At 37.4% G+C, this 26,832-nt stretch overlaps 1 protein-coding gene across 9 annotated transcripts in view; it reads right to left on the bottom strand.

The window, feature by feature from the left end:
• Nucleotides 1-623: 623 nt before the first annotated feature.
• Nucleotides 624-26,832, bottom strand: part of abcb5 (ATP-binding cassette, sub-family B (MDR/TAP), member 5) — a 151,307-nt gene continuing 125,098 nt past the window's right edge. For 4 of the 9 annotated variants that reach the window (XM_049480207.1, XM_049480208.1, XM_049480209.1 and 1 more), the window contains exons 17-29: nucleotides 17,778-17,999; nucleotides 16,044-16,193; nucleotides 14,882-14,986; nucleotides 12,801-12,878; nucleotides 12,194-12,277; nucleotides 10,715-10,918; nucleotides 9,596-9,696; nucleotides 7,793-7,933; nucleotides 7,493-7,649; nucleotides 7,107-7,304; nucleotides 5,841-6,047; nucleotides 2,767-2,913; nucleotides 624-1,117 (exon numbers count right to left, since the gene is read on the bottom strand). In XM_049480207.1, coding sequence (XP_049336164.1) covers nucleotides 920-1,117; nucleotides 2,767-2,913; nucleotides 5,841-6,047; nucleotides 7,107-7,304; nucleotides 7,493-7,649; nucleotides 7,793-7,933; nucleotides 9,596-9,696; nucleotides 10,715-10,918; nucleotides 12,194-12,277; nucleotides 12,801-12,878; nucleotides 14,882-14,986; nucleotides 16,044-16,193; nucleotides 17,778-17,999 — 1,992 coding nt within the window. In that variant the 3' untranslated portion in view covers nucleotides 624-919. Of the gene's footprint in view, nucleotides 1,118-2,766; nucleotides 2,914-5,840; nucleotides 6,048-7,106; nucleotides 7,305-7,492; nucleotides 7,650-7,792; nucleotides 7,934-9,595; nucleotides 9,697-10,714; nucleotides 10,919-12,193; nucleotides 12,278-12,800; nucleotides 12,879-14,881; nucleotides 14,987-16,043; nucleotides 16,194-17,777; nucleotides 18,000-19,201; nucleotides 19,364-26,832 lie in introns of all 9 variants that reach the window. The other 5 variants (XM_049480210.1, XM_049480211.1, XM_049480212.1 and 2 more) reach the window with 4 other exon arrangements.

Below are 26,832 nucleotides of genomic sequence, written 5' to 3'. Positions count from 1 at the left end.
AACAGCTTACATGGTTAATATTTACACTTTAACTTTCTTAAGTTACATTTCTTTTAAAAAGTGCTACTCTTTTCTTTATTAGTTTTTTAATAAAATGTAAAAGAAAATGAATTAAACTCAAGATATGAGTAGAAAATTTGTTTAGTTTCAAATTTACAAATGAAGCAATGTTTATTAGCCCTTGGCCAAACATACTGTGTGTAATATAAATGTGTAGGGGGGGGGGGGGGGTGTACAGTGTGTGTTTATCGAAAATGTGTTTTGATATATGTTTTTCACAAAAAATGAGCCAATGCCAATGAGTTTGAGTTAGAAAAAATATATTTTTAGTATCATTTGATGAAAAATGAAAACGGGTCTCACAGACCCGAACACCACACAAGGGTTAAAGTATTTTATTCTATACTTAGTTGAGACGTTCTTGCTACAATATGAATTAGAACATTAATCAAATAGAGCTTTTCACTGTACACTAACTCCACGTCTTCACAATTTTACAACTGATGCTCTCAAACACTTTAAGAGACAAGAAATTCAAGTAATTAACTCTTGATACGTTCAGCACAGCTGTTAACTAAAAGCCATTCCAGATGACTAAATAATGAAAAAAACTGTACACAGAATAAACCTGTGCTTTAAAATTTATTTAGAAAAGTTAATGCTTTTAAAAGAGATATACAGTACTGATCTGATAAAATAATTTAATTACAAGGTGATATTAAAAGCAGTCTATGGTATTTCACCTCATCACCTCAAGCCATCTTATTCCATAAGAAAATAAAAAAGTTCAGCCTCTTCTAGAGGTCATCCAAGCCGAGGATGCAGGAAATAAAATGATATAAGATCACATATCTATTTACAACAACATGTTAGACCAGTTCACAAGTAGCAGAATAGTGTAAGAGTAGCAGAAGGACAGTTAGTGGGACACTTGTGCATTGACGAGAGCGTAGTACGCCCCATGTTTAGCCATTAGCTCGCTGTGCATGCCCTGCTCCACCACCTGGCCATTCTGAATGACTGCAATGATGTCTGCGTTCTGGACGGTGGTCAGTCTGTGGGCGATGACGATGCAGGTTCGTCCCTTTCGAGCTTCGTCCAGAGCTTTCTGAACAATCTGGAACAGAGCAGAAAGAGAGGACACACTTATGAGCACCTTGTTTGACTATAAGGATATTTCATGATATTTTTACAATAATAATATTTTCTGTAAAATGACAAAACACTGAAACAAAGAGTTCCAGTTGAAAGTTTAGACATACCTTCTCAATTAATTAATGTTTTTTTTCCCCCTACATTGTAAATGATTACTAAAGTCATTCAGACTATGAAGAAAGACATAAGGAATCATGTAGTAACATAAACAAGTAAAACAAACTACAATACTCTGTGAAGCATTTAGGTAACTCTTATCTGTGGAGCTGTTAACTTGTGGTTTCTGAGGCTGGTAACTCTGATGAACTTGTCCTGTACAACAGAGGAAACTCTTGCTCTTCAAGTATTATACTTACAAATTTACAATAGCTTACAAATTTATACATAAAGTGCAAGTCAAAAGTTTGGACACACCTTCACATATTCACATTTAATATTAAATACATGAAAACAATTAAGGGACACATTTGGAATTAAGTAATAAACAGTAAAAAATTATTTGTCCTCCACATTAATCCCTTGATCTAAACCTGATGAACTGAGACGTTGATTTGAGGTGATTTGGGATGAGCTGGAGCTTCACAGCGTGAAGGAAAAGCAGCAGCTATTGTTCAGCACCTCCAGGAACTCCTTCAATATCCTGAGAAAACTATTCCAGGTGACTCTCCCTCCTAAAAACAGTGTGCAGATCTGTCCTCAAAGATAAATGTATAAACAAAGCTCTACACCAACATTTTGCACTGGTTGAACCTGGTCGCTAAGAAACAATTTTCTTAGGTGTACAAGCACAAAGTTAAGTACAGAGAAATGTTCCGAATGCATTGCAAATTTAACAATGCAGTTTTAAAAAAGTTACCTTTTTGTAATCACTGTCTATATAGGCAATACTGTAATGAACACTAATCTCTAATGAGCAGCAGTCTGTTACAGATGTTCTAAATACTGTATATCTCTTACAACACTCAGCCAATTTTTATACAGTCAGATGATGACTAGAAAGTATTTATGGTGCTTCACACAATGTTTTCGGGCCTATTAAGCTAAAAATAATGTTTTTATATTTTGTTATATTTATCAAAATTCAAATTAAGTGTATTTTTTTCTAATGTTTGTAAAACTCTACAGTAAATTTACAGTCTTCTAAAGTAAATATAATTAAATGTTAATAAAATAATAATCTTATTTATAATACAAAGGGCCCTATTTTTGCAATATATAGGTCATCAACTGTGTATGCAGCTTCCTTTAGGGCATCAGTGAGTCTTTGCTATTGTAACAACAGTAAAAGTACACCTTGTGCAGCTCAAATGCTTAAAAAGGCATGTACTAATGCTCTTAATTAATCATAAGTGTGTTTTGGGTGTAAACGTGAAATAAAACAACCAGTGTGTCATTTAACACTTCCTTTAAAAAGTGGCAAATTGCTATTTCAGGGGTGCAGCTACCTGGACGCTTCCGCACATTATATTCAGTCTAATTTAAAATTATAACATTCATTTAAGTATTTTTGTTACCCTTTTTACAATCATTTAACATTAAATGCCGTTTTAAACATTTTTCAACATTGAAACTAAAACATTATTTCAGTGTGCCACCTGTATTATTACTGACCTTCTCGCTCTCTGTGTCCAGGGCTGACGTTGCTTCATCCAGCAGCAGCACTTTGGGTTTTCGGACCAGAGCTCGCGCAATGGCTATCCTCTGTTTCTGTCCTCCAGACAACTGAGTTCCTTTATCCCCCACACGTGTGTTGTATTTCTGAAATGCACAGTGGTCACTGTAAGAAACCTCTTAATTTTCCTCACTTTTTAATTGTGATTAAAGCTCAAATTGCTACATTTTCTGGGGACCTTTTAAATATTTACTGTCACACCTTCCAATGCCTCAACAGTTTTTTCCACATTCACAAACTCCAAATCCCAGAATGCACCTCTCAGTCGTGTGTCTCAGCCAGCCAATCAGCACCTGATTGTTAGTTCTTCCATGTGTTCTCATTTAAATCTGGTGTTTTTCCATGTGTATATGTATACCTGTCATTTCATCTATTGTTTATCCCTTTTGGACCGTGTTTTGGCTCTAATGTTTTGGTCAGACTTGTTTCTGAATCTTACAAAGCGTGGTCACATTTGTGTTAATAATTTAATTTAATATTTTGTATTTATTTAATTAAATCTGCCATGTAACTCTTTAATGTACTTCTATTCTAACATTTCTAAGGCAAGTACACCTGCTATGTTCTGGTGCTGCCAGTAGATGGCAGTGTAGCGCTGGCCATGCTGTGACTGACTGTGATTAGACTTGTGTTGTCACCATATCAAAATTACAACTTTCCATACAATACCTGCCACAATATCTCAATACGCATACTAAAACGATAACCTGGCAAAAACATAGAACATCAGGAAAAGTAATGGAATAACAAATAACTGAACGTAATTTTTTTTGTTTAACACTAACCATGTAATATTTACTCAGTATTTGCTATCTGTTGAGCACAAACTTACAGCAGGAAAACAATTTTAACTTAATGAATTAAAATAAATATATTGCATTATATTATATCACAGCTGCTTGAACATATCTGCACAAAAATAAATAATTCTCTGTTGTTTCAATTGAGCTTTATGGCCTTATTTTAAAAAACATAAATAAACATCCTCTTTTTTTTCACTGACTTATTTTCTGGACAGGTCTTTTGCCACTTTGAAAATATCTGAATAAAAATAAAACAATTCTCTGATACAACAGCTGAACTTTATGGCTTTAAGTTATGAGGGAAAAACGTGTTGTCCTCTTTTTTCTTGCTGACTTATTTACTGGAAAGTTCCATGACTGTCAGATGTGTGTGCAAAATAATTTCTTACTTCGTTTTGTGTGTGTAGTTTTTAACAAGCTGAGGACGGTCTGCGAAACAGCCAGGCTACGCGCGCTCTCTTCTGACTGAGAGAAGAGGCAGGTGCTGGAGTGGTGTGAGCGTACACTGCCCCCTTGTGGCACTCTTTGGAAATACACTCTTATTTTAAAACACGCTCATTTGTTTAGCACGGTACTAAATAAATGGGGTATTGTAACGTTTTTAATTATGAAAAATTAAGATACTTTTTTAATCATGCACTTCTTTATATCATGCAACACTAGCTGTGATTAGCTGTGATTAGCTGTGACTGTGACCTTAAATTCCCCTCAGACCAGAGAGACATTCATTAAAGCCAGTCATGGTTTGTGTCTCATTCTTTTTAAATCTGTTTTTCATGTAAGTTCTGAGCTAAAAAAAGGCACCAAAATCATTTTAAACTAGTTAATAAATCATACTAGTCTATGTTTAGACACCTAGGTTCTGCTGTGAATCGAATTAATGCTTAGTTCTTGGTATAAATGAGGACGTGTGGATGAGGGTAAAATGTGGGGTGTTGTTTTAATCAGTTGAGTGCCAGTTATGTTAAAAATATTTAAAAATTAGATGTTCTGAGAGTTTTCCAATTATTTTTTGTTCATTTTACTGGATATTAACTTGTTTTTTTTTAAATGGCTGTTCTAAGAGGGGTGTATTAACAGCCCTAGCAGTTAGCAGTTTTAGCATTTGTTTTGTTCAGGTTAGTATGAATTTTGCAAGAAAACCTCCTCTGTAAATAATGTGTAACAAGTGTACAGTTCATATATAACTAAAAGTGTGTTAGAATATATGTGTATACATATTTTTGGGAAATTACTACTGCTTAAAGTAAAAGTATTACTGTGTCGGGCTAAAGATAGGCTAAAGAAAGGGTCAGAGATAAAGTTTTTTTTTAAACTGGTACATATTTGTGAACTTTGTGCATCAGGTTTGTATGTTTTGCATAGTGATTTGTCATTAACCAAAAATGGAATATGTAAAAGTTAAATAAACCGCAGACCAGAGAGGCATTCTTGCTTCATAGCTTTTAAACCTGTTTTTCAGGATATTAACTGTTTATAAGTCTCAAGCCTGGGATCTGTAACACTCATACTCAGATCACGTTTGTTGGTTTAGCTCCGATTATTAAAGTCACTCCTAATTCTTACTGCATATGTCTCACTCCTGTCTGTGGCGTCACAGTGGCACACCGGAAGTGATGTAAAAACCTAAAATTCTAAAACGATACGGTCCACAAAATGTAAAAAATATTCACTACCAGTCTTTAACTGGAAATGGTACAAAATCCAGTGTACAAATTGTTGCAGTTATCTGCCAGTGTCTTTTTAGAAAAACAAATGAACTAAAAAGTGAAAAAAGTAATTTTAGTGTTCTAAAAAAAAGAAATATATTGTAGAAGTGTACTTTAAAATACATTTAAATAAACTTTTTTGAAGTTTCATTAAAAATGTACGTTTTTAATATTCAGTAAAAACAAAATAATGTTGATTTCTGTCTAATTTGAAAACAGCAGTAACTTTACCAACTTTACTAAGTTTGTACAAAATAGTAATAAATGTAACAAAATAAATATTGTAATGTTATGCAACTACCACAATACTGTGCAGAATATTTAGTTCATGATGGCAACATTGTGACCAATATGATATGAAACAATATTAGCCAAAATCTGCTTTAATGTAATGGGTGGTATTTGTTTGTCCAGATCAGTAAATTTCTCTGTATGTGAGTTTGAATGAATAATACTATAATAAACATTCTGAAGATCAAAATGCAAAAAAATTCTGCATACCTCTGGCAGGTCTGAAATAAAGTTATGGATGTTGGCGCTTATTGCAGCTTCCACCACCTCTTCCTGGCTGACCACCCGGCTGTTGTCTCCATACTGAATATTCTCAGTAATGGTGCAATCAAACAGGATGGGCTCCTGAGAGACCAGGCCCAGCTGAGAGCGCAGCCAGGCGAGGTTCAGCCCCCGAGTGTCCATTCCATCAGCAAACTGAGAAAAAATACAGAAGACAACACTGAACATCCACCATGTCCAACAGTTCCCAGCCATGTTTATTTTAATTTAGTTTTAGTCTTTTAGTATTTTTAATAAAATGTATTATAGTTTTAATCACGTTTATTCGTTTGGTTAACATTAGTTTTTTATATTTCTAAAATATTTACTGTCATTTTATTTTTGAGATTTGAGAGTTTTGACATTATTTATATACTGTTAAAAGAATACACTTATGTTTTGTATATTTAAATTATGCAAACATTTACATGTTTTAAAGCAATTAAGATATAAATATAAAGCCAAGATTACACTGCAATTCCAGAACAGATTGCTAATTGTAGCCTAGACTTTCATTACTGAAAAACGATATTTATAAAACTGATCCAGTCCAGTAACAGCTGATTATCTGTGGAGGAACTTTACAAAGACCGGCAATCTCTGTTCATATGCAGCTACACAGATTATACAATCTTCTGTTCTTAGTCAAATATTCTGCACAACAAACCCTCTAAAAACTTTAGAACCCAAAAAAAACACTGAATTAACAGGCACAGAAGGGGAAATTAAGCCTCAGGGTTTTCTGACAAAAACAGTGCGGATTAGGAAAAAAGACAGAAAGTGTTGGTTCTCCTGTGTACTAGGAGGCAGGCTATGCGGGGTCTATATATATATATATGTCTATGTTATTTTGTGATGGCAGTGTACGGAGCTCAAGTTATCATTATAATATATAAACAGTGTTTTTAATAAGCTTCTTGTGCACTGTTTTAGTTATTAATGCCTGGTTTTAAATGTCAGGGCTCTTTGGATTCTAGCAAGGAGGTGTGGATCTACTTTGAGCTGGATAACGGTGGAAAAAGCGATTTATCGAGGCAAATTATGCCCCGTGTCACCCAGTCTAAAGGGTGTTTGGACAAACTGTTAAAATTTCTAAATCTCAGAACGCTGTCTGAGAACGAAGGTGAGCTATTCATCAAAGGTAAGTACTTTTTATCATGTTTTACTACAACAAAAGTTCTCTTTTAAGTCAATGACCCATGTAAATGAACTCACCACTTGCCCTCCAGCAGGGTTGTAGAAGCGTTCCAGCAGCTGGATAGATGTGCTCTTCCCACAACCACTGCCTCCAACCAGGGCCAGAGTCTGTCCTTGTGTCACTGATACATTAAGACCCTGCAGAATCTTAATGTTCGGCCGTGTTGGGTAAAAGAAGTGCACGTCGCGGAACTCAATATCTCCCTTAAAATTTATCTGAAAGAAAAAACAGCATTACATGCACCAATCAAATCAAATTCAGTAATGGTAAAATGGCCAAGACGGGTTCAGAAAGTAACAGTCCACCACAAAATCCTGGACAAGCCAACTTTATATACACTGTATATACTGTAAAATGATTTGGCTTTTAAAAACAAGATCAAGCTAAAAAGATTACCACTCACTGGTTTATCTCCTGCTTCACTATAGATGTCAATCTCAGGTGTCTTCTCGAGCAGGGCTAAGATCCTGCCGGCAGCTGCTTTGGCTTTGGCAAAGTCTGGGGCGAAGGAAGAGGATTGGCCAATACTCATGGCAGCAAAGACGATCACAGAAAACACCCTGATGGAAAAAATGTTGAGAAAAATGTTTAGAATTACTTTATCTAGTAAACCAGCAGATAAAACAGGGTAGCAACAGACAAATGCATATTCTTGCTTTCCAACTGTAACTGTTCTTTAGTTTATACTAATTTCAGCCCTTACAGGAAAACGTTCTCAAATTGAGTGTGGCAGTGTGCAATCAGCCAAGAACCGAAGCGGAAGACTGCTGCATTGACGAAGTAGGGGATTGCTTGAGCAAGAGCGAAGGTGATCCCATAGATAGGAGCTTTACACAAGGCAGAGCTGAAAAGATAAAAATGTACACATAGTTATTAAAAGTTTTATGTTCAGCAGCTGGTGAAAGTTGTCCAAATGCAAATTTCTCCCTGATAAAAGAACTTCAGCGTGAAATGGACTTGGAGTGTAGTGAAACATGATGACGAATAGATAGATAGATTGCCCATTACCACATTTTTTTTACACCATTAACATAAGCTCAAAGTAGCTCCACATTTTATTGGTAGAATTCTGAGGGCTCTACAGTAGTTTATTACAAACACTGTTTTTCCACACAGTACCGTTTTTCAGGTACCACTGTGTAAATTGAGTCACGATAAGTCGACTGATGAGCACAAACAAACTGGTAGGTTAGAGGAACAGATTGCAAAATTAACTCCTTAATTCCAGCAGTTGCTAAAAAAATATCTCTATAATATTAATACATTTCCTCAGAATTAATTTCTTAATTATCCTTATTTCAAGATGGCAGCTCCTAGGTACTGTGTGTATGAACAGTGTTTTTAATAAACTAGCTGTGTACTTTCAAAGTTCTCAGTGCCTCGTTTTAAATGTCAGATCCCTCAGAGTTCTTTCAACTATGTGTGGAGCTACTTTGAGCTTGTTTATGGTGTAAAAATAGCCATTATTATACACTACAACCCAAGTCCATTTCACAGCAGAGTTCTCCTTTAATTTAATGTTTTATATTCTGTGCACACTATGTTTTTTTAATGTGATCTACATCCAACAGTTCACACTTTTAAAATGATGCTATGTGCTAAGAGCAATGTTTCACTTGATGTTTCAGGTGTTTCAGATGTAATCTTGTTGTGTAATGTATTTAAGACCTGAATACCAACAAATGTGTCACACTGCCCTCCACTACAAATGGGTGCTGCACACAACAAGACACACCCTACTCTACAGTACCAGTCAAAAGTTTGGACATACCTCCTCTCATTCAATGTGTTTTCTTTCTTCTACAATGTAAATGTTATATTGAAGACATTAAAGCTATACAGGAACAAAAGTAGCCACATTTATCTTTGAGGACAGATCTGCACACTCTTGGTATTTTAATCTCAGTGTCTTCATGAGGGAGAGTCACCTGGAATTGTTTTTCAGCGCCTTGAAGGAAGGAGTTCCTAGAGGTGCTGAATAATAGCTTTTCCTTCATGCTGTGAAGCTCCAGCTCATCCAAAATCACCTCAAATCATCATCTCAGTTCATCAGGTTTAGATCAGGGGATTAATGTGGAAGACAAACATTTTTTTTACTGTTTACTACATAATTCCAAAGGTGTTCCTTAATTGTTTTAATTTAATTAATATTAATGTACGATGTAGAAATTAAATTAAAGAAAGAAATAAAGAAAAACATTAAATGAGAAGGTGTTCCAAGCTTTTGACTGGTAGTGTATATCTATTTACCTGCTGTGTGCATGCTCCCTAAGTGAGTCTTCAACACTCCTTCAGAAACTTTACTAAAGTTTTCTACTTTAACCAATCAGGGACTACTGAAGACAGTGATTAGTGGGATCTGTTGGGTTGGATTAGGGTCAGATTTTAAGTCTAGCTGATGGTACTTCAACTATGGTTGAAGATTCTACTATGTAATACTAATACTAATTTACTTTAATATTTAAAATTAAATATGTAGACATGCAGTCCTGAAATGAAGATTTACCGGTATGGTTTATTGAGGCTGTCGTTGAACTTGCGGAAGAAGACGTCTTCTTTTGTTAAAGAAACCACAGTCTTGAAGTTCTCCACTGTTTCGGTCGATATCTGTAGAATATAAAGATTATTTTGGGGCCTCTTGCGCAACTCATCAAGTGTTAATAAGGTTCTGTGGACTGATGAAACTAAAACTGAGTTATTTGAAGGGCGGTTATTTATGCATGGAGGAAAAAGAACACAGCATTCCAAGACAAACACTTTACTGCTCCCCACAGTAAAATGTGGTGGTGGTTCATCATGCTGTGGGGCTGTGTGATCAGTGCAGGTACTGGAATCTTGTTAAAGTTGAGGATCACATGGATTCCAGTCAATATCCGCAGATTCTTCAGAACAATGTTTAAGAATTAGTGAGAAAGTTGAAGTTTTACCGGGGCTGGACACTTCAACAAGACAACGACCCTAAACATTGAACACTGCTCACAATCTACTAAATCATTCATGCAGAGGAATAAGTACAACGTTCTGGAATGATCATCTCAGTCCACAGACCTGAATACTATTATTTTAAATCTGTGGTGTGATTTAGAGGACTGTTAATGCTTTTGTTTAAAGAATTATTGCACACTTTCTGTAAGTACTATCAACTTCATTTTACTTCTCAAGTATCACTGTGTTAGTCTGCTATATGATATAGTTAACTGAAATTGCTGATCCAAACAACCAATGATTTATAAGGGGTGCCTAAACTTTTCATACCACTCTATAATAAAACACTGAGTTAATGAGAAGCTCTACATATTTTTTAATAAGCTACTACCTAATTTATCAGCTCCTCTTTGTTTAATGTGGTGGACGTAACTTAAAAAGAATTCCTCAGGCCCCTGATTTTTTGTTCAAAACACAGATGTTTAAGCTAAATTCTCCTAAGGGTTTCATTACTGTGACACCCTGCAGTTTCAATATATCATGTCCATTTTCTTCATAACAAGCATAAAAAAGCTAAAAAAAAATTATCCAATCAAAAATTCACAAACAAGTTGTAGGGGTACAAACAAGAATTAGGATTGGACCCTAGTGACCTTCATGGTATCTGCTTTTGAAACCACCAGATAACTAACCCACTTACCCTGCCTGACATCTCCAGTGCACTCTGGTCTTTGGAGGTGTGACCTGCCATGGCTCTCATCTGGATGAAATTTGCCCCGGTGAGGATGGGCGTACAGGCAAGAATCATAAGCGTGAGCTGCCAGCTATGGAAGAAGGCTACAATCATTGCGATGACCAGTGCGCAGATAGTGTTGGTAGCCAAACCCAGTCTCGATCCTGCTGCCTGAAAAAGGAGACAAAAAAGAGAGATACAGTTGTGTTCATAATTATTCAACCCCCACTGCAGCAAAGGTTTTAGCAAATTTTACCTTTTTTTTTTTACTTGTTCGCAATCAGATCAAATAAGGACTTGCATAAAAGACAAATGCAAGTTAAATTACTACAATATTATTTATAATATACCAACAAATATTCTTTGACATCCTTGCAGCTGCCAAGTCCCACAGGAGATTTTCTATGAGATTTAACTTATTAAAAATTTAGGTGATTGTGATGGCCACTCCAGAATCTTCCAGCCCTTTTTTCTGCAACCAAGCCATGGTAGAGTCTGAGGTATGGTTGGGATCATTGTCCTGTTGGAAGGTCCAACATCTCCCAAGCTTTAGCTTTGTTACTGATTGCATGTCATTTCCACCCAAGATCCCCTGGTAGTTGAACTGAATTTATGGTATCTTCCACACGGTGGAGATTCACTGTACCTGAAGAAGCGAAACAGCCCCAGAGCATGACTCACCCACCACCATGCTTCACAGTAGGCCAGGTGTTCTTTTTTTTAAGCCTCGTACTTCCTTCTTCAAATATATCACACGTAGGCCCAAAGAGTTCCAATTTTGTCCTGATGCTCCAGAGAACAGTCTCCCAAAACCTTTGTGATTTATCCAGATGTTTTTTGGAATGTGCCAGGGAGTTCTGGCATAAAGGCCTTCATCTAGCAGTGTGCGCTTTATTGTCTGGGCCAATAAGCATGGGTAGTGTTTCCATTGTGCCTTTAGCTTTAAACTTGTGAATTATGCTTCCAAGTGTGTCTCGGGAAATTATTAATGTCTTTTATATATTTTTATATCCATATCCTTGCTTATGAAGTGTAATTACCTCCTCTCTAGACTTCTGTGAGCATTCCATGGACTTCACCATGTTACAAAGACACCATTACCTATATAGTATCTTAGTCATTTTAAACCTGCTTAATTGGTTCAATTACCTGATTGAAACTTCTTTCTTTGTTCTAGAGAGTGGTAATATTTAAGGGGTTGAATAATATTGTCAATGAGAAAATCACACAAAGGGCATTGGATGTATATTGTTGTACAAAGTTGTATTTGTCTATTATACAAGTCTTTATTTGACCTGATTGTGAACAAGATAAAAAATGATATATTAAATGTTATACTTGCTGAAACACTTTACTGCATTTGGGTTTGAATATTTTCGAACATAACTGTCAGTACACTGTTTGTATCAACTTTCAATTTGAGGCAAATCAACATTTTTCACTCACCCCTTTCACTAGTGACGCATCTGTTGCTAGTTTAGTGGTCAGGACTCCTACTGCATTTTTGTGGTCATCAAACCAGCTGATGTCCTTCAGAAGGGGAAAAATCATTGAGACCATTTAACCATTTATAATCATATTACTGTAGATATCAGATAGTGTAAGTATTTAATTAAGAAATGTGATAAAGAGAGCTGGATCTCAGTTATCAGATTTCTCAGTGCATGTACACTCTTAACCGGAGTATTCTGGGATTTTTCAACGCAAAACAAAAACCTGATTATTGCCTGATTACCCATGTTCATGTAAATGTGTTAATTGTATTACTGACAAACTCCAATGCTCTGCAATTATTAAAATATGATGTGAATGTTAACAGAATTCTCCATATATTTAAGAGTAGGTTCATTAAGTTCTGCAAGTTAGATCCTCTTGTAAAGTGTCACCAACCCTTATCATTAAGACTTTAGCTCCCCCCTTTAATCAAACCCACGTGATCCATCTAACATGAAGGATGGTAGCTTTCCAGAAACAGTGTTGGAGACCCTTGTTCTACAGTAGGGTTGTAAACACCTGTTTTCTTTGTCGGTAGCTAAGGTGCTAGCATACATACCTGTCTCAGGATGGCCTTAAAGGCCTGACTCCTCAGCCTCATGGTCAAAATCTCCCCTGACTTCCCGAACATGTAGCCCTGGAGGAAGGGTCATTCAGCCATATTAATTTATATAATACATAGAAAACACTCAATAAATAATAATAATAATAATAAAAAAACATTTAAAAATAATCCACAGTGGAGATATGCTTATCAAACTTAAAGGACACTTAAGGATTATAATTTCAGTAGTAATTGATAAAATGATCAAAGTAGATCATCAAAATGTAAGTAAACATGTAAAGTTCAAGTACTGTCATCTCTGGTCAGGAGAGTCTCAGACAGTATTTTCTAACTAAAACTGTGCACTAGGTGATGGAGATCTGTGTGGTGTGGTTTCTGTCTCCACCTGCTGCTCATTCCAAACCACTAATTGTGTTTAAACACACAACACAACACCAAATCTTAGCTTCTACACAGCCTAAAAAGCCTTGGAATTCATTACAAAAACATTAATGAGCAGAAACAGAATACAATGGGAGTAAATATTGGCAGTGAGTTTAACAGATGGAGAAGAATATGGGTGTTTTCACACCTGTAGTTGGTTTTCAATTAACTTTTAAAGTATTGTATGTAGTTTTATTTACATGTAGCGTTCGTTATTGTTTGTATACCGTTCATTGTTGTAAATACTGCAGGTGTTTTTGATGCACGATTGTTAAGTTGTTTATTTTATCCACTTAGCTACATTAGCCATTCATGCTAGCTAGCTAGACAGCTAAGTTCGCTACAAGACAACTAAAAAATAGCTAAGAGTTTTGTTTATAAGGAGGAGTTTTAGCTCTAACTAATATTTTTTCTCTATACCTTGTTGTGTCGAGCTAGCAAACTTTTATAACAGGTCTTTTTATACACGGTGCTTGTAGGAGTTGCCACAATAGAAAGTTAGCAACATTTATCGTCCTTCAAAAAGCTCCAACATCATTGCTTGGGAAGGCTTTTAAATTTTTGTGCCTTGTTGTGCTCTCTGTGATAGCTGGGTTAATTTTTGATGGGAAAATGTCCAATTTCATTGTCTTCTTGAAAAGCAACATTGGTTAAATTCACTGAATTTAAATAAATATATATTTTCAGCTAAGTTAATCAACACAGGTATATACACAACACAATGTTTTATGGCTCTTATTACATGGATGGTATAATTTCTTATCACCAATTTAAGATTAATTTAGTTGTTAACTCATTATGGACTTTAAATAAATTCATACATCAAATTTACCTGAGGCATTGTGCCCTGCATATCTTGGTTTTAGGTGAGTGCACAATCAAATATTCGACTCAAATTATTTGTATAGTATTTTTATTTAACAGAAAAGAACGGCAGTCAGTTCTTCAATCCTCATTGGTCCACATTTTAACAAGAGTACTGTACTGATGTCTGCTTAGCAAACAAGCAACAGTCCATAAAGTGTTGTAGCCTCCTATGGTAAAATTGGAGATTTAGTACTGAAAGAAGCTTAGTTTAGATTAATTCTTCCATTCAAGGTGGAACATTTGTCTGACTTTGAGCAGAAACTACTTGACTTGAAATACTTGACTTGAAAGATACGGAATAAAGAGAGATACGGACTAATTCTCTGTAGAGTTCACAGTCCTGCGTATAAAACTAAGCCTTTTTTTGTTTTCGTAGGTTAACATAGATAAATGAATAAAATAAACAACTGAATAATTAAACTAACACTGCTATACAATCAATAACTGAACGATACATATAAATACCAATATATGCAAAACTAAAAACGAGTTGAAAAGGGGGAGTTGAGATTCGAATATAAGAAAATCATTTGGAAGGTGCTGTATGGAAGTAAACAGACATTCAGAAAGCAAAAATATACGTCACACTGCATTGTGCAAGAGATCCATAACTGATTTTGACCAGAGAATGAATATGCTTATCACACTTAGTCCAAGCTTAGTCCTTTTTCATATTTTTTTCTTTAGATTATTGGTGTTAAAATACAGTCCCACTCACAGCTATGCAAATCAAAACTGAGTATTAAAACATCTCTAAAGGAAGAGAAAGCTGAGTTTTTTTCTACCTGAAAGAAAAATGTGAGAAAGGCTACAGCTCCAACGAGGAGGAAGAGAAGAGAGAACATCAATGCCTTCTGTCGCTTCACTTCAGGGTCAGGTTCAGAAAACACCTGGAAACCAACAGCTTTTTAAACAATTCTGCTAATCATCACTTACTGTGTTACAGTATGTAGCTATGCACAACTTAAAACTACACTATATGGAAGTCACCTCTTACATAGTCCTAGCTAATATATTGTAAATGTAAATGGGTCAGTAAGAAGAGATTCACATTGATTTGATATTCTATATACAGTATGTGAGAACAAACCTTAAATTCAGTGTTTTTTTCATTATTTTAAAATGGTCTGCATTGTAGATTAATAGTAAAGTCATCCAAACTATGAAGAAAAAAAATATGGAATTATTTAGTATACAAACATGTAATCAACTAAGTAAAGACTTTTTTATATAAATTCAAGAACTCTAAAAGTATCCTTAAGTGCAGTCTAAAGACTAGCAAAATTGCTACGATAAAACTGGCTCTCATCAGGACCACCCCAGGAAAGAAAGAACAAGAGTTACCTCTGCTGCACAAGATAAATTCATCAGAGTTACCCACATTTAGAAACTGCAAGTTAACAGCTCCCCAGATAAGAGGTTTGTTTAACACTTTCAGTATTTCAGTTTAGTACATGATCCAATATGTTTTCCTTCATAGTCTGGATGACTTCAGTATATAAAAAAAAGAAAAACATTGAATGAAAAGGTGTGTCCAAACTTTTGAAAGGAACTGTATAATATTAAAAACATAGCAATCACTTGTATTATAGTAATCACCTAGCAACTACATATACATTACCCAGGACACCATGTGTACCACTTAGCAACAGCATAACAACCACTTTAAACAAAAGAATAGCAAGCAATCATTTAACAAAATGGACAAAAAGTAATTTCTTCCTTCTGCTGACAATAATCTGAATATATTTATTTCTATTATTTATTTATTTGACTATATGTTTATGTAATTACAAGTATTTGTCTGCCAGACTGCCAAAGACAATTTACTATTTAAGAAAAAAAAATACGTACATTATCTTATCTTATCTTATCATTCCAATAACAGATAACCCCCAAATGAATTTGTTTGACAGTATGCCAAAATCCACCAAATATCATACTCACACCAATGATTTTGGCAAAGAGGATGGCCACAGCGGGGTAAACACCTCCTCCCACAAAGCTGGCCAGAGTGCCCACCAGCAGGTAGGGCCATTCAGACTTGTTCAGAGCCAGGATCCTGCTGAAAGGTACGTCTGGAACAGATTCCTCTTCCTAACAGAGAGTTATTCATTAAAAACAGGGACTATAAGCATTATACAAACCCCAGTTTAATAAATGTTGGGACAGTGTACTTAATTTCATTACATTTCTGGCTTACTAAACATTCTAAACATAGTTGGCACAGTTTTAAAACTTTTACCACTTAGTGTACCACAGTTGGTTCCGACACTGCAATGTGATTGGCTGAGAGGTGTTCTTTCAGTGCCGTTATCAGCCGGTAATGCACTGTAACCGAATTTCTCCATGTGTTATTACTCCACCACATACAGGTAGCCTAGCAACGATGCAGCGCTTACAAACCAAACAGCGCAGCTACAAACAGAGCAGCAATGGAACTATTTTAACTCGCGGAGTGTTTATAATCAAACAGATCCTATTTTCTCCTCCTCTTTAACTCTAAATCTTTCAATAAACAGCGATACGGTAATGTGGTATGAACACAAAAATACAATCAAGGTTTCTGCTCCATCTGGTATAATGTAGTCATTTCGTCTCACAACACTTTAAAGATGAGGCAGTGAACTGTTTCAGGTGTTATTCTGTCTCATTAGAAAGATGGATCTTAAGGTGCTGATCTAAGACCTCAATCTACTTTTCTGCATTAATGCTGCATCACAGAGGTATACTGACACTCCCCCATACCGTGACAGACCCTGGATTTTGGATTTGTTTCTAAAACAGTCAGATTTATCCTTTTTCGTCTTTTTGGTCTGGAGCACACAGCGTCCATTTCTTTCAAAAGAAGAAGAAGAAAAAAAACATCTGCAGTACAGATTGTTCTGAGCACAATACACTGTATGCTTCTACTGTGTGAAGGTCTATCCCAGATTAATTTGAGTCCAGTAGAGAAGCAGCCCGTGGTTCTGAACATGATGAACATGAAGCTTCTGTTCTAAACATTAAGCTTGTAAGTGGTATTACTGAACATTCACTGGTATTACAAATTTTGGGCAAGATAATTATCATGATTATTCTTTATAGATCATGGGTTGTTCAGATCAGCAATTTCAGTTAAATATATCATATATCAGATGACTGCAGTGATACTTAAGGAGTGAAATGAAGTTTATAGTATTTACAGAATGTGTGCAATAATTATTTAAACTAAATTAGGCAGGTGCAGAAGTTTGCACACTCAACAGACAAATTACATCACTGTTTAGTAGATCCTTCTTTAGCAGAAATAACAGCTTCTAAGCTCTCCTTGAAGCTATTTTGGACCATTTTTCTTTACAAAACATCTTCAGTTCAACCAGGTTTGATAGTGTTTACATTTAAAAATAAAGAAAATACATGATGTCCACTGTAATAAATGCAAGGGTTGATCTACAATGAAAATATGTTAAATAAATAAATAAAGATAAACATTTAATGAGTAGAGGTCTGTGCAAACGTTTGTCTGGTTCTGTATATCAATTAATGAAATGAAGATGAGCAAATAAAACATGAAATACATTAGACTTATAGTATCAGCAATCAAATAAAAGTAAAGGGAAATCTAAGAGAAGCACTGTATTTTTCTATACTGTCCCAACATTTTCTGATTTGAGGTTGAAAGCTGTTTTAAGAGTGTACCTTCTCAGCTTTGTTGGTCCTTTTTGATTTAGACTTCGATGAGCTTCTTGATCGTTTACTCCGAAGAGAAATGCTGCGCCAAGAGCTTCTGGCAAAGCCACCGTTTGCTGTTGTCACATCCATCAGATCATCAGAGTGTTCTGCATCAGACAAATCATCAAGGGACTCTCCTTCTGAAACATTTTCATCTGCAGCTTCATCATCAGCTGATCTCCCAGCAGTCTGTGAAACAAATAAACTAATGTTCAGCTGAGAACCAGATCCTAGTAAGAATCTTAATGATCTTCCTTTTTAGTTTTGTTTGGTTAAACATAGATTTTAACTATATTATACTGTAGTTATACTGTAGTGATTACACATTCCCTTAATTTATTTGGGGGAAATGCCCAAGGCTGTTTTTTGGTGGTGGGTCAGTGATGGTCTGGTAAAGCATGTTCTTGGATGGTCACACAAACCTTGCATAGATAATGATATTCTAAATCCTCAGATAGTTCAGTGGGCCTGGGTTCCTTTTAGTGTGTTTAATTGCCTGGCCTCATGTGTAGATAGTTCCTGTACAAGAATCAATCAATCAACCTTTATTTTCACTCGGGAAAAACATTGAGGGTGATCCTCATTTACAATGTTGCCGAGTCTTTATAACAGCAAAGGGATTGAACAAATTTAATGATAATTTATAAACAATAAAAAACAAAATAGTAAAAAAAAAAAAATAATAATAAAAGAAGTACTCATTTTAAATAAACATTTAATAAAAATATATATTTAAAACAGAAATTTCTAAAATACCATACAAAAAAAATAAATTAACACATAAAAAGTAAAAAAAATTTATAAATTAAAAATAAGTAAATAGATAATAGTAAAAGTAAAGTAAAATGTTAAAAATGATAAGTGAATAAATATATAATAAAACTAAGAACAAGAATAAAAAATTAACATTAAAATTAAATAAAAAAGTAATAATACATAAACATATCAAAAATAAGAGAAAAAGATAGACTAATAAAAAGTAATTTAAAACAGTCACAGGCTTTCTGATGGTAATTAGAAACTAATGGAAAGGAATGGATACTACTGACTGGCCCTCGTGTTTCTCAGGCAGGAATCCAATTAAAAACCTCTGGGACTTTTTTAACGTAACAGGGTGTCCAATTTCACTACTTCACTCCTCACACTGTCCACTGATACCCTGATCCAGGTCTGGGAAGAAATCCCCTGGACACCATCCACCGTCTGATCAGAGGCACGCCCTGCCCTCCATGGGTGGATTTTGGATTCCATTTAGTTCTCAACTAATTCCACAGTTTATTACAGTAAACATTTTCAGTAAGAATCTTTAATTCATTGGGAGCCGTTATGTGATTTAATTGTTCCCTTAATGGTTTGAGCAGTGTGAAATCAGACACAGTAATTACAAGTACCTGTTGCATGACGAGAGAGTGGTAGACTCCTTTCTTGCTCATGAGTTCTCCATGAGTTCCCTGTTCCACCACTTCACCGTCCTTAAAGCCAGCAATCATATCAGCAGTGCGAATGGTGGAAAGCCGGTGGGCAATCACTATAGTGGTGCGACCTGCTCGTGCCTGCAGAAAGACACTCTGGATTAGTTCTGGTCATGGTTTAGATTTTGCCCCAACAAGAGGTCAGTCTAACTGTAACCCCCAGGACGTTTTGGCTGAATGATTTTATGAGCTGCAGTTCTGTTGATGTTCTGAGATTTTGCCATGCCCCATGAAACTAACAAATGCTGCACTGACCTGTGGGTCTCCTGCATTAAATGTTGAATTCCAGCCAGACGCTGCCGTTTGCTGTCCTTACCACCCACTGTGCTGTCCACTGTGGGAGGTAATGCTTTCTAGGACGTATTCCCAGTATACACTTAACACTGTGGACCAAGGAATTTTAAATGTCTGCACAACTTTGGAAATATAATGTTTCTTCCATCTGCACCCACTAGCAGACCATTCTCCAACTCCTAATTCCTGCTACGTTACTCACATGATAGCACTTCAGAACGTATACGGCTCCAGAAAAAAAATAAAAGATCATTTCAAAATGATCAGTTGTCTGATTTTACTGTGTATATGTATTTGTTTTAGTAAAATTAATACTGACATTTCTCACAAATTCCAAATAAAACTAGAAAAGGTAAAGTTCGTGAACGAACTTTAAGTTGGCTTGGAAAAGAACGCTAATAACGTTAAAAAGTTAAAATGGTTGCTAAGCTTTTTCCGTCTGAAGAGTGTGAAGAGTCATTGATATGCTGTTAACGCTAAATGCTAAAAACGCTGACATCTAAAAACATTTGGTTAAACGCTGAAATCTAAAAACATTTGGTTAAACGCTGAAATCTAAAAATGTTTGATTAAACACTGAAATCTAAAAACGTTTGGTTAAACGATGAAATCTAAAAACATTTGGTTAAACGCTGAAATCTAAAAACGTTTGATTAAACGCTGACATCTAAAAACGTTTGGTTAAACGCTGAAATCTAAAAACGCTTGTTTAAATGCTGAAATCGTAAAACTTTTGGTTAAAGTTTTGATTGCTAATGTGTTGCTAGGCGGTTGCTATCATTTCTGAAAAGATTGCTAAGCTGTTGCTAGGCAATTGCTAATGTTTTCCAGGTGGTTGCTAAGCTGTTGCTAACTTGTTGCTAGGCAATTGCTAACATATAACAGGTGATTGCTTAGGTGTTGCTAGGTGGTTGCTAGGGTGTTGCTAGGTTGTTGCTATCATTTCTAAAGTGGTTGCTAAGTGGTTGCTAGGCAGTTGCTATCGTTTTCCTAGTGGTTGTTAAGGTGTTGCTAAGTGGTTGCTAGGCAGTTGCTATCATTTCTAAAGTGGTTGCTAGGCAGTTGCTAACGTTTTCCCAATGGTTGTTAAGGTGTTGCTAAGTGGTTGCTAGGCAGTTGCTTTCGTTTCTAAAGTGGTTGCTAAGTGGTTGCTAGGCAGTTGCTAACATTTTCCAGGTGGTTGCTAGGCAGTTGCTAAGTGGTTGCTAGGCAGTTGCTAACGTTTTCCAAGTGGTTGCTAGGCAGTTGCTAAGTGGTTGCTAGGCAGTTGCTGACATTTTCCAGGTGGTTGCTAAGTGGTTGCTAGGTAGTTGCTAACATATTCCAGGTGGTTGCTAGGCAGCTGCTAAGTGGTTGCTAGGCAGTTGCTAACGTTTTCCAAGTGGTTGCTAGGCAGTTGCTAAGTGGTTGCTAGGCAGTTGCTAACGTTTTCCAGGTGGTTGCTAAGTGGTTGCTAGGCAGTTGCTAACGTTTTCCAGGTGGTTGCTAGGCAGTTGCTAAGTGGTTGCTAGGCAGTTGCTAACGTTTTCCAGGTGGTTGCTCAGCGGTTGCTAGGCAGTTGCTAACGTTTTCCAGGTGGTTGCTAAGTGGTTGCTAGGCAGTTGCTAACGTATTCCAGGTGGTTGCTAGGCAGTTGCTAAGTGGTTGCTAGGCAGTTGCTAACGTTTTCCAAGTGGTTGCTAGGCAGTTGCTAAGTGGTTGCTAGGCAGTTGCTAATGTTTTCCAGGTGGTTGCTCAGTGGTTGCTAGGCAGTTGCTAACGTTTTCCAGGTGGTTGCTAAGTGGTTGCTAGGCAGTTGCTAACATATTCCAGGTGGTTGCTAGGCAGTTGCTAAGTGGTTGCTAGGCAGTTGCTAACGTTTTCCAGGTGGTTGCTCAGTGGTTGCTAGGCAGTTGCTAACGTTTTCCAGGTGGTTGCTAAGTGATTGCTAGGCAGTTGCTAACGTATTCCAGGTGGTTGCTAGGCAGTTGCTAAGTGGTTGCTAGGCAGTTGCTAACGTTTTCCAGGTGGTTGCTCAGTGGTTGCTAAGCAGTTATTAGGTGGTTGCTAAGCCCTGGCTGGGGTGCCGGGGTGTCCAAACTTTTGACTGATAGCTGCTCCATACAGCAGCTCCTCCATACACTCACAGTACTGGAGGAGCAGGGGAGAGAAGGGGTTCCGTGCGCAGAGCTGCTCGTGTGTGAGTTAGAACTCTGGGCCCCCCATTCATTTCTATGGGAAAACTTCGTACGTGGTTGCTAGGCAGCTGCTAAGTGGTTGCTAGGCAGTTGCTAACGTTTTCCAAGTGGTTGCTAGGCAGTTGCTAAGTGGTTGCTAGGCAGTTGCTAACGTTTTCCAGGTGGTTGCTAAGTGGTTGCTAGGCAGTTGCTAACGTTTTCCAGGTGGTTGCTAGGCAGTTGCTAAGTGGTTGCTAGGCAGTTGCTAATGTTTTCCAGGTGGTTGCTCAGCGGTTGCTAGGCAGTTGCTAACGTTTTCCAGGTGGTTGCTAAGTGGTTGCTAGGCAGTTGCTAACGTATTCCAGGTGGTTGCTAGGCAGTTGCTAAGTGGTTGCTAGGCAGTTGCTAACGTTTTCCAAGTGGTTGCTAGGCAGTTGCTAAGTGGTTGCTAGGCAGTTGCTAATGTTTTCCAGGTGGTTGCTCAGTGGTTGCTAGGCAGTTGCTAACGTTTTCCAGGTGGTTGCTAAGTGGTTGCTAGGCAGTTGCTAACGTATTCCAGGTGGTTGCTAGGCAGTTGCTAAGTGGTTGCTAGGCAGTTGCTAACGTTTTCCAGGTGGTTGCTCAGTGGTTGCTAGGCAGTTGCTAACGTTTTCCAGGTGGTTGCTAAGTGATTGCTAGGCAGTTGCTAACGTATTCCAGGTGGTTGCTAGGCAGTTGCTAAGTGGTTGCTAGGCAGTTGCTAACGTTTTCCAGGTGGTTGCTCAGTGGTTGCTAAGCAGTTATTAGGTGGTTGCTAAGCCCTGGCTGGGGTGCCGGGGTGTCCAAACTTTTGACTGATAGCTGCTCCATACAGCAGCTCCTCCATACACTCACAGTACTGGAGGAGCAGGGGAGAGAAGGGGTTCCGTGCGCAGAGCTGCTCGTGTGTGAGTTAGAACTCTGGGCCCCCCATTCATTTCTATGGGAAAACTTCGTACGACATTTGTACGAAAACCGTACGACATATCGTCAAAATGTTAAAATTTTCGGAAAGAACACGGTAAGTTCTATAGACCGTCCGATTTTTGTCTTTGTATGTCAAAAATTGTTACCTACACAGTCGTTCAAAGTTGTCCCCCATTCATTTCCTATGGGAAAAAAAAGCGTACGTTTACGAAGTTTTTACGAAAACCGTACGATGTATCGCTTAAAAAAGCACAAGCAACCTATTCGGGTATAGGTCCTACGATACTGCAAAATTTCGTGGTTCTACGTCAAAAGCCCTAGGAGGAGATAGTGATTAAATTTTGCGAATAGAATAATAATAATAAGTAGAACTAGAAAAGGTAAAGTTCGTGAACGAACTTTAAGTTGGCTTGGAAAAGAACGCTAATAACGTTAAAAAGTTAAAATGGTTGCTAAACGCTAAATGCCAAAAACACGGAAATCTAAAAACGTTTGGTTAAACGTTGAAATCTAAAAATGTTTGGTTAAAGCTGAAAACTAAAAATGTTTGGTTAAACCCTGAAATCTAAAAACATTTGGATAAATGCTAAAATCTTGAAAGTGGTTGCTAGGCAGTTGCTAACGTCTTACAGGTGGTTGCTAAGCTGTTGCTAAGCGGTTGCTAGTTATTTGCTAATGTATTACACATGGTTGCTAAGTGGTTGCAAGGCGGTTGCTAAACAGTTGCTTACGTTTTCCTAGTGGTTGCTAAGGTGTTGCTAAGTGGTTGCTAGGCAGTTGCTATCGTTTCTAATGTGGTTGCTAAGCTGTTGCTAGGCTGTTTCTAACGTTTTCCTGGTGGTTGCTAAGGTGTTGCTAAGTGGTTGCTAGGCAGTTGCTATCATTTCTAAAGTGGTTGCTAATTGGTTGCTAGGCAGTTGCTAATGTTTTCCTAGTGGTTGCTAAGGTGTTGCTAAGTGGTTGCTAGGCAGTTGCTATTGTTTCTAAAGTGGTTGCTAAGCTGTTGCTAGGCAGTTGCTAACGTTTTCCTAGTGGTTGCTAAGGTGTTGCTAAGTGGTTGCTAGGCAGTTGCTATCGTTTCTAAAGTGGTTGTTAAGTGGTTGCTAGGCAGTTGCTCACGTTTTCCTAGTGGTTGTTTAGGCGTTGCTAAGTGGTTGCTAGGCAGTTGCTATCGTTTCTAAAGTGGTTGCTAAGTGGTTGCTAGGCAGTTGCTCACGTTTTCCTAGTGGTTGTTTAGGCGTTGCTAAGTGGTTGCTAGGCAGTTGCTATCGTTTCTAAAGTGGTTGCTAAGTGGTTGCTAGGCAGTTGCTAACGTTTTCCATGTGGTTGCTAAGTGGTTGCTAGGCAGTTGCTATCATTTCTAAAGTGGTTGCTAAGTGGTTGCTAGGCAGTTGCTATCATTTCTAAAGTGGTTGCTAAGTGGTTGCTAGGCAGTTGCTAACGTTTTCCAGGTGGTTGCTAAAGTGGTTACTAAGTGGTTGCTAGGCAGTTGCTATCATTTCTAAAGTGGTTGCTAAGTGGTTGCTAGGCAGTTGCTAACGTTTTCCAGGTGGTTGCTAAGGTGTTGCTAAGTGGTTGCTAGGCAGTTGCTATCGTTTCTAAAGTGGTTGCTAAGTGGTTGCTAGGCAGTTGCTAACGTTTTCCATGTGGTTGCTAAGTGGTTGCTAGGCAGTTGCTATCATTTCTAAAGTGGTTGCTAAGTGGTTGCTAGGCAGTTGCTAACGTTTTCCTAGTGGTTGTTTAGGCGTTGCTAAGTGGTTGCTAGGCAGTTGCTATCGTTTCTAAAGTGGTTGCTAAGTGGTTGCTAGGCAGTTGCTAACGTTTTCCATGTGGTTGCTAAGTGGTTGCTAGGCAGTTGCTATCATTTCTAAAGTGGTTGCTAAGTGGTTGCTAGGCAGTTGCTATCATTTCTAAAGTGGTTGCTAAGTGGTTGCTAGGCAGTTGCTAACGTTTTCCAGGTGGTTGCTAAGGTGTTGCTAAGTGGTTGCTAGGCAGTTGCTATCGTTTCTAAAGTGGTTGCTAAGTGGTTGCTAGGCAGTTGCTAACGTTTTCCATGTGGTTGCTAAGTGGTTGCTAGGCAGTTGCTATCATTTCTAAAGTGGTTGCTAAGTGGTTGCTAGGCAGTTGGTAACGTTTTCCTAGTGGTTGTTAAGGTGTTGCTAAGTGGTTGCTAGGCAGTTGCTATCGTTTCTAAAGTGGTTGCTACGTGGTTGCTAGGCAGTTGCTAACGTTTTCCATGTGGTTGCTAAGTGGTTGCTAGGCAGTTGCTATCATTTCTAAAGTGGTTGCTAAGTGTTTGCTTGGCAGTTGCTAACGTTTTCCAGGTGGTTGCTAAGGTGTTGCTAAGTGGTTGCTAGGCAGTTGCTAACGTTTTCCAGGTGGTTGCTAAGCAGTTAATAGGTGGTTGCTAAAACCTGGCTGGGGTGCCGGGGTTTCCAAACTTTTGACTGATAGCTGCTCCATACAGCAGCTCCTCCATACACTCACAGTACTGGAGGAGCAGGGGAGAGAAGGGGTTCCGTGCGCAGAGCTGCTCGTGTGCGAGTTAGAACTCTGGGCCCCCCATTCATTTCAATGGGAAAACTTCGTATGACATTTGTACGAAAACCGTACGACGTATCGTCGAAACGTTAAAAATTTCGGAAAGAAAGCGGTAAGTTCTATAGACCGTCCGATTTTTGTCTTTGTATGTCAAAAATTGTTACCTACACAGACGTTCAAAGTTGTCCCCTATTCATTTCCTATGGGAAAAAAAAGCGCACGTTTACGAAGTTTTTACGAAAACCGTACGATGTATCGCTTAAAAAAGCACAAGCAACCTATTCGGGTATTGGTCCTACGATACTGCAAAATTTCGTGGTTCTACGTCAAAAGCCCTAGGAGGAGATAGTGATTAAATTTTGAGCGCGGAATAATAATAATAAGATTACGAAGAACAGTAAGTTGGCTTTTCCAAGCCAACTTAATAAGATTACGAAGAACAGTAAGTTGGCTTTTCCAAGCCAACTTAACTAAGAGAATGAGAAATGGTCCAAATAAAGAAAAAGCTGCAGCGCTTTTAAACCTCAAATATTGCAAAGAACACAAGTTCATATTCATTTACAAAAAACAAACTTTTAAGAGTTCGGAAATAATATTTGGTAGAATTTTGGTAGATTTTTACATTACATTACATTACATTACATTACATTATATTTGGCAGAGGCTTTTGTCCAAAGCGACTTACAATAGTGAAGTACAAAAATAATAGAAGTTTAAAGGTAAAACATCTTTAGATAGGGCTTAAAGGAGGTCAAAGGGAAATAGAGGAGTGAAGGAGGGGAAGAGGAAAAAGGTTAGACGTAGTTAGTGTGTTAGAGGTGTTAGGAGAGTAAGTGCTCTTTGAAGAGCTCTGTCTTCAGGAGTTTATTAAAGATAGTGAGAGATTCTCCTGATCTGGTAGTAGAAGGTAGTTAGTTAGAGGTGTTAGGAGAGTAAGTGCTCTTTGAAGAGCTCTGTATTCAGGAGTTTATTAAAGATAGTAAGAGACTCTACTGCTCTGGTAGTGGAAGGTAGTTTGTTCCACCATTGGGGAACTCTGTATGAAAACAGTCTGGATTGCTTTGTGTGAATGTTTTTAATCACAGTTTTCATGCATTTGGCATGCTCTCCACCAGTCTTTCACTCTGCTTTTGGGTGATCTTATGCCACTGCTGATGCAACAATTCAAGCAGTTCAGTTCTTGGTATGATGGCTTGTGATCATCCATCTTCCTCTTTGTTACATTTTAGATGTTTTGATGATCCTAACTGTGTAGCATGAAACACACACTCATTGTTCTGCTGGAAAAAAACTGTCATCAAACTTGCCAGAGCAGAAGGAAGCAAGTTGTCTTGATAACCTTGTATGTGCCTTGATAAAGCATCCGCAGACCATCACCAATCCTCCACCAAATTTTACAGAGGGTGCAAGACACTGTGGCTTTTATGCCTCCCAATTTACACACCTAAAATATGAAAAACTCTGGAAAGTAATCAAGGGGAAGATAGATGGTCTCAAACCATCAAACAAAGCTGAACTGAATTTTTGTGCCAGTTTGTTATTTTGACCATTTCTTATTATCTGCAAACAAAGGCTCTAAATGATAATATTTTAGTGGGAATTTGAAAGAAATAC

This window comes from Astyanax mexicanus, chromosome 6 (genome assembly GCF_023375975.1).
Source record: "Astyanax mexicanus isolate ESR-SI-001 chromosome 6, AstMex3_surface, whole genome shotgun sequence".
In the NCBI taxonomy this organism is placed as follows: domain Eukaryota; kingdom Metazoa; phylum Chordata; class Actinopteri; order Characiformes; family Acestrorhamphidae; genus Astyanax; species Astyanax mexicanus.
This window is presented reverse-complemented; position numbering and strand designations above follow the sequence as displayed.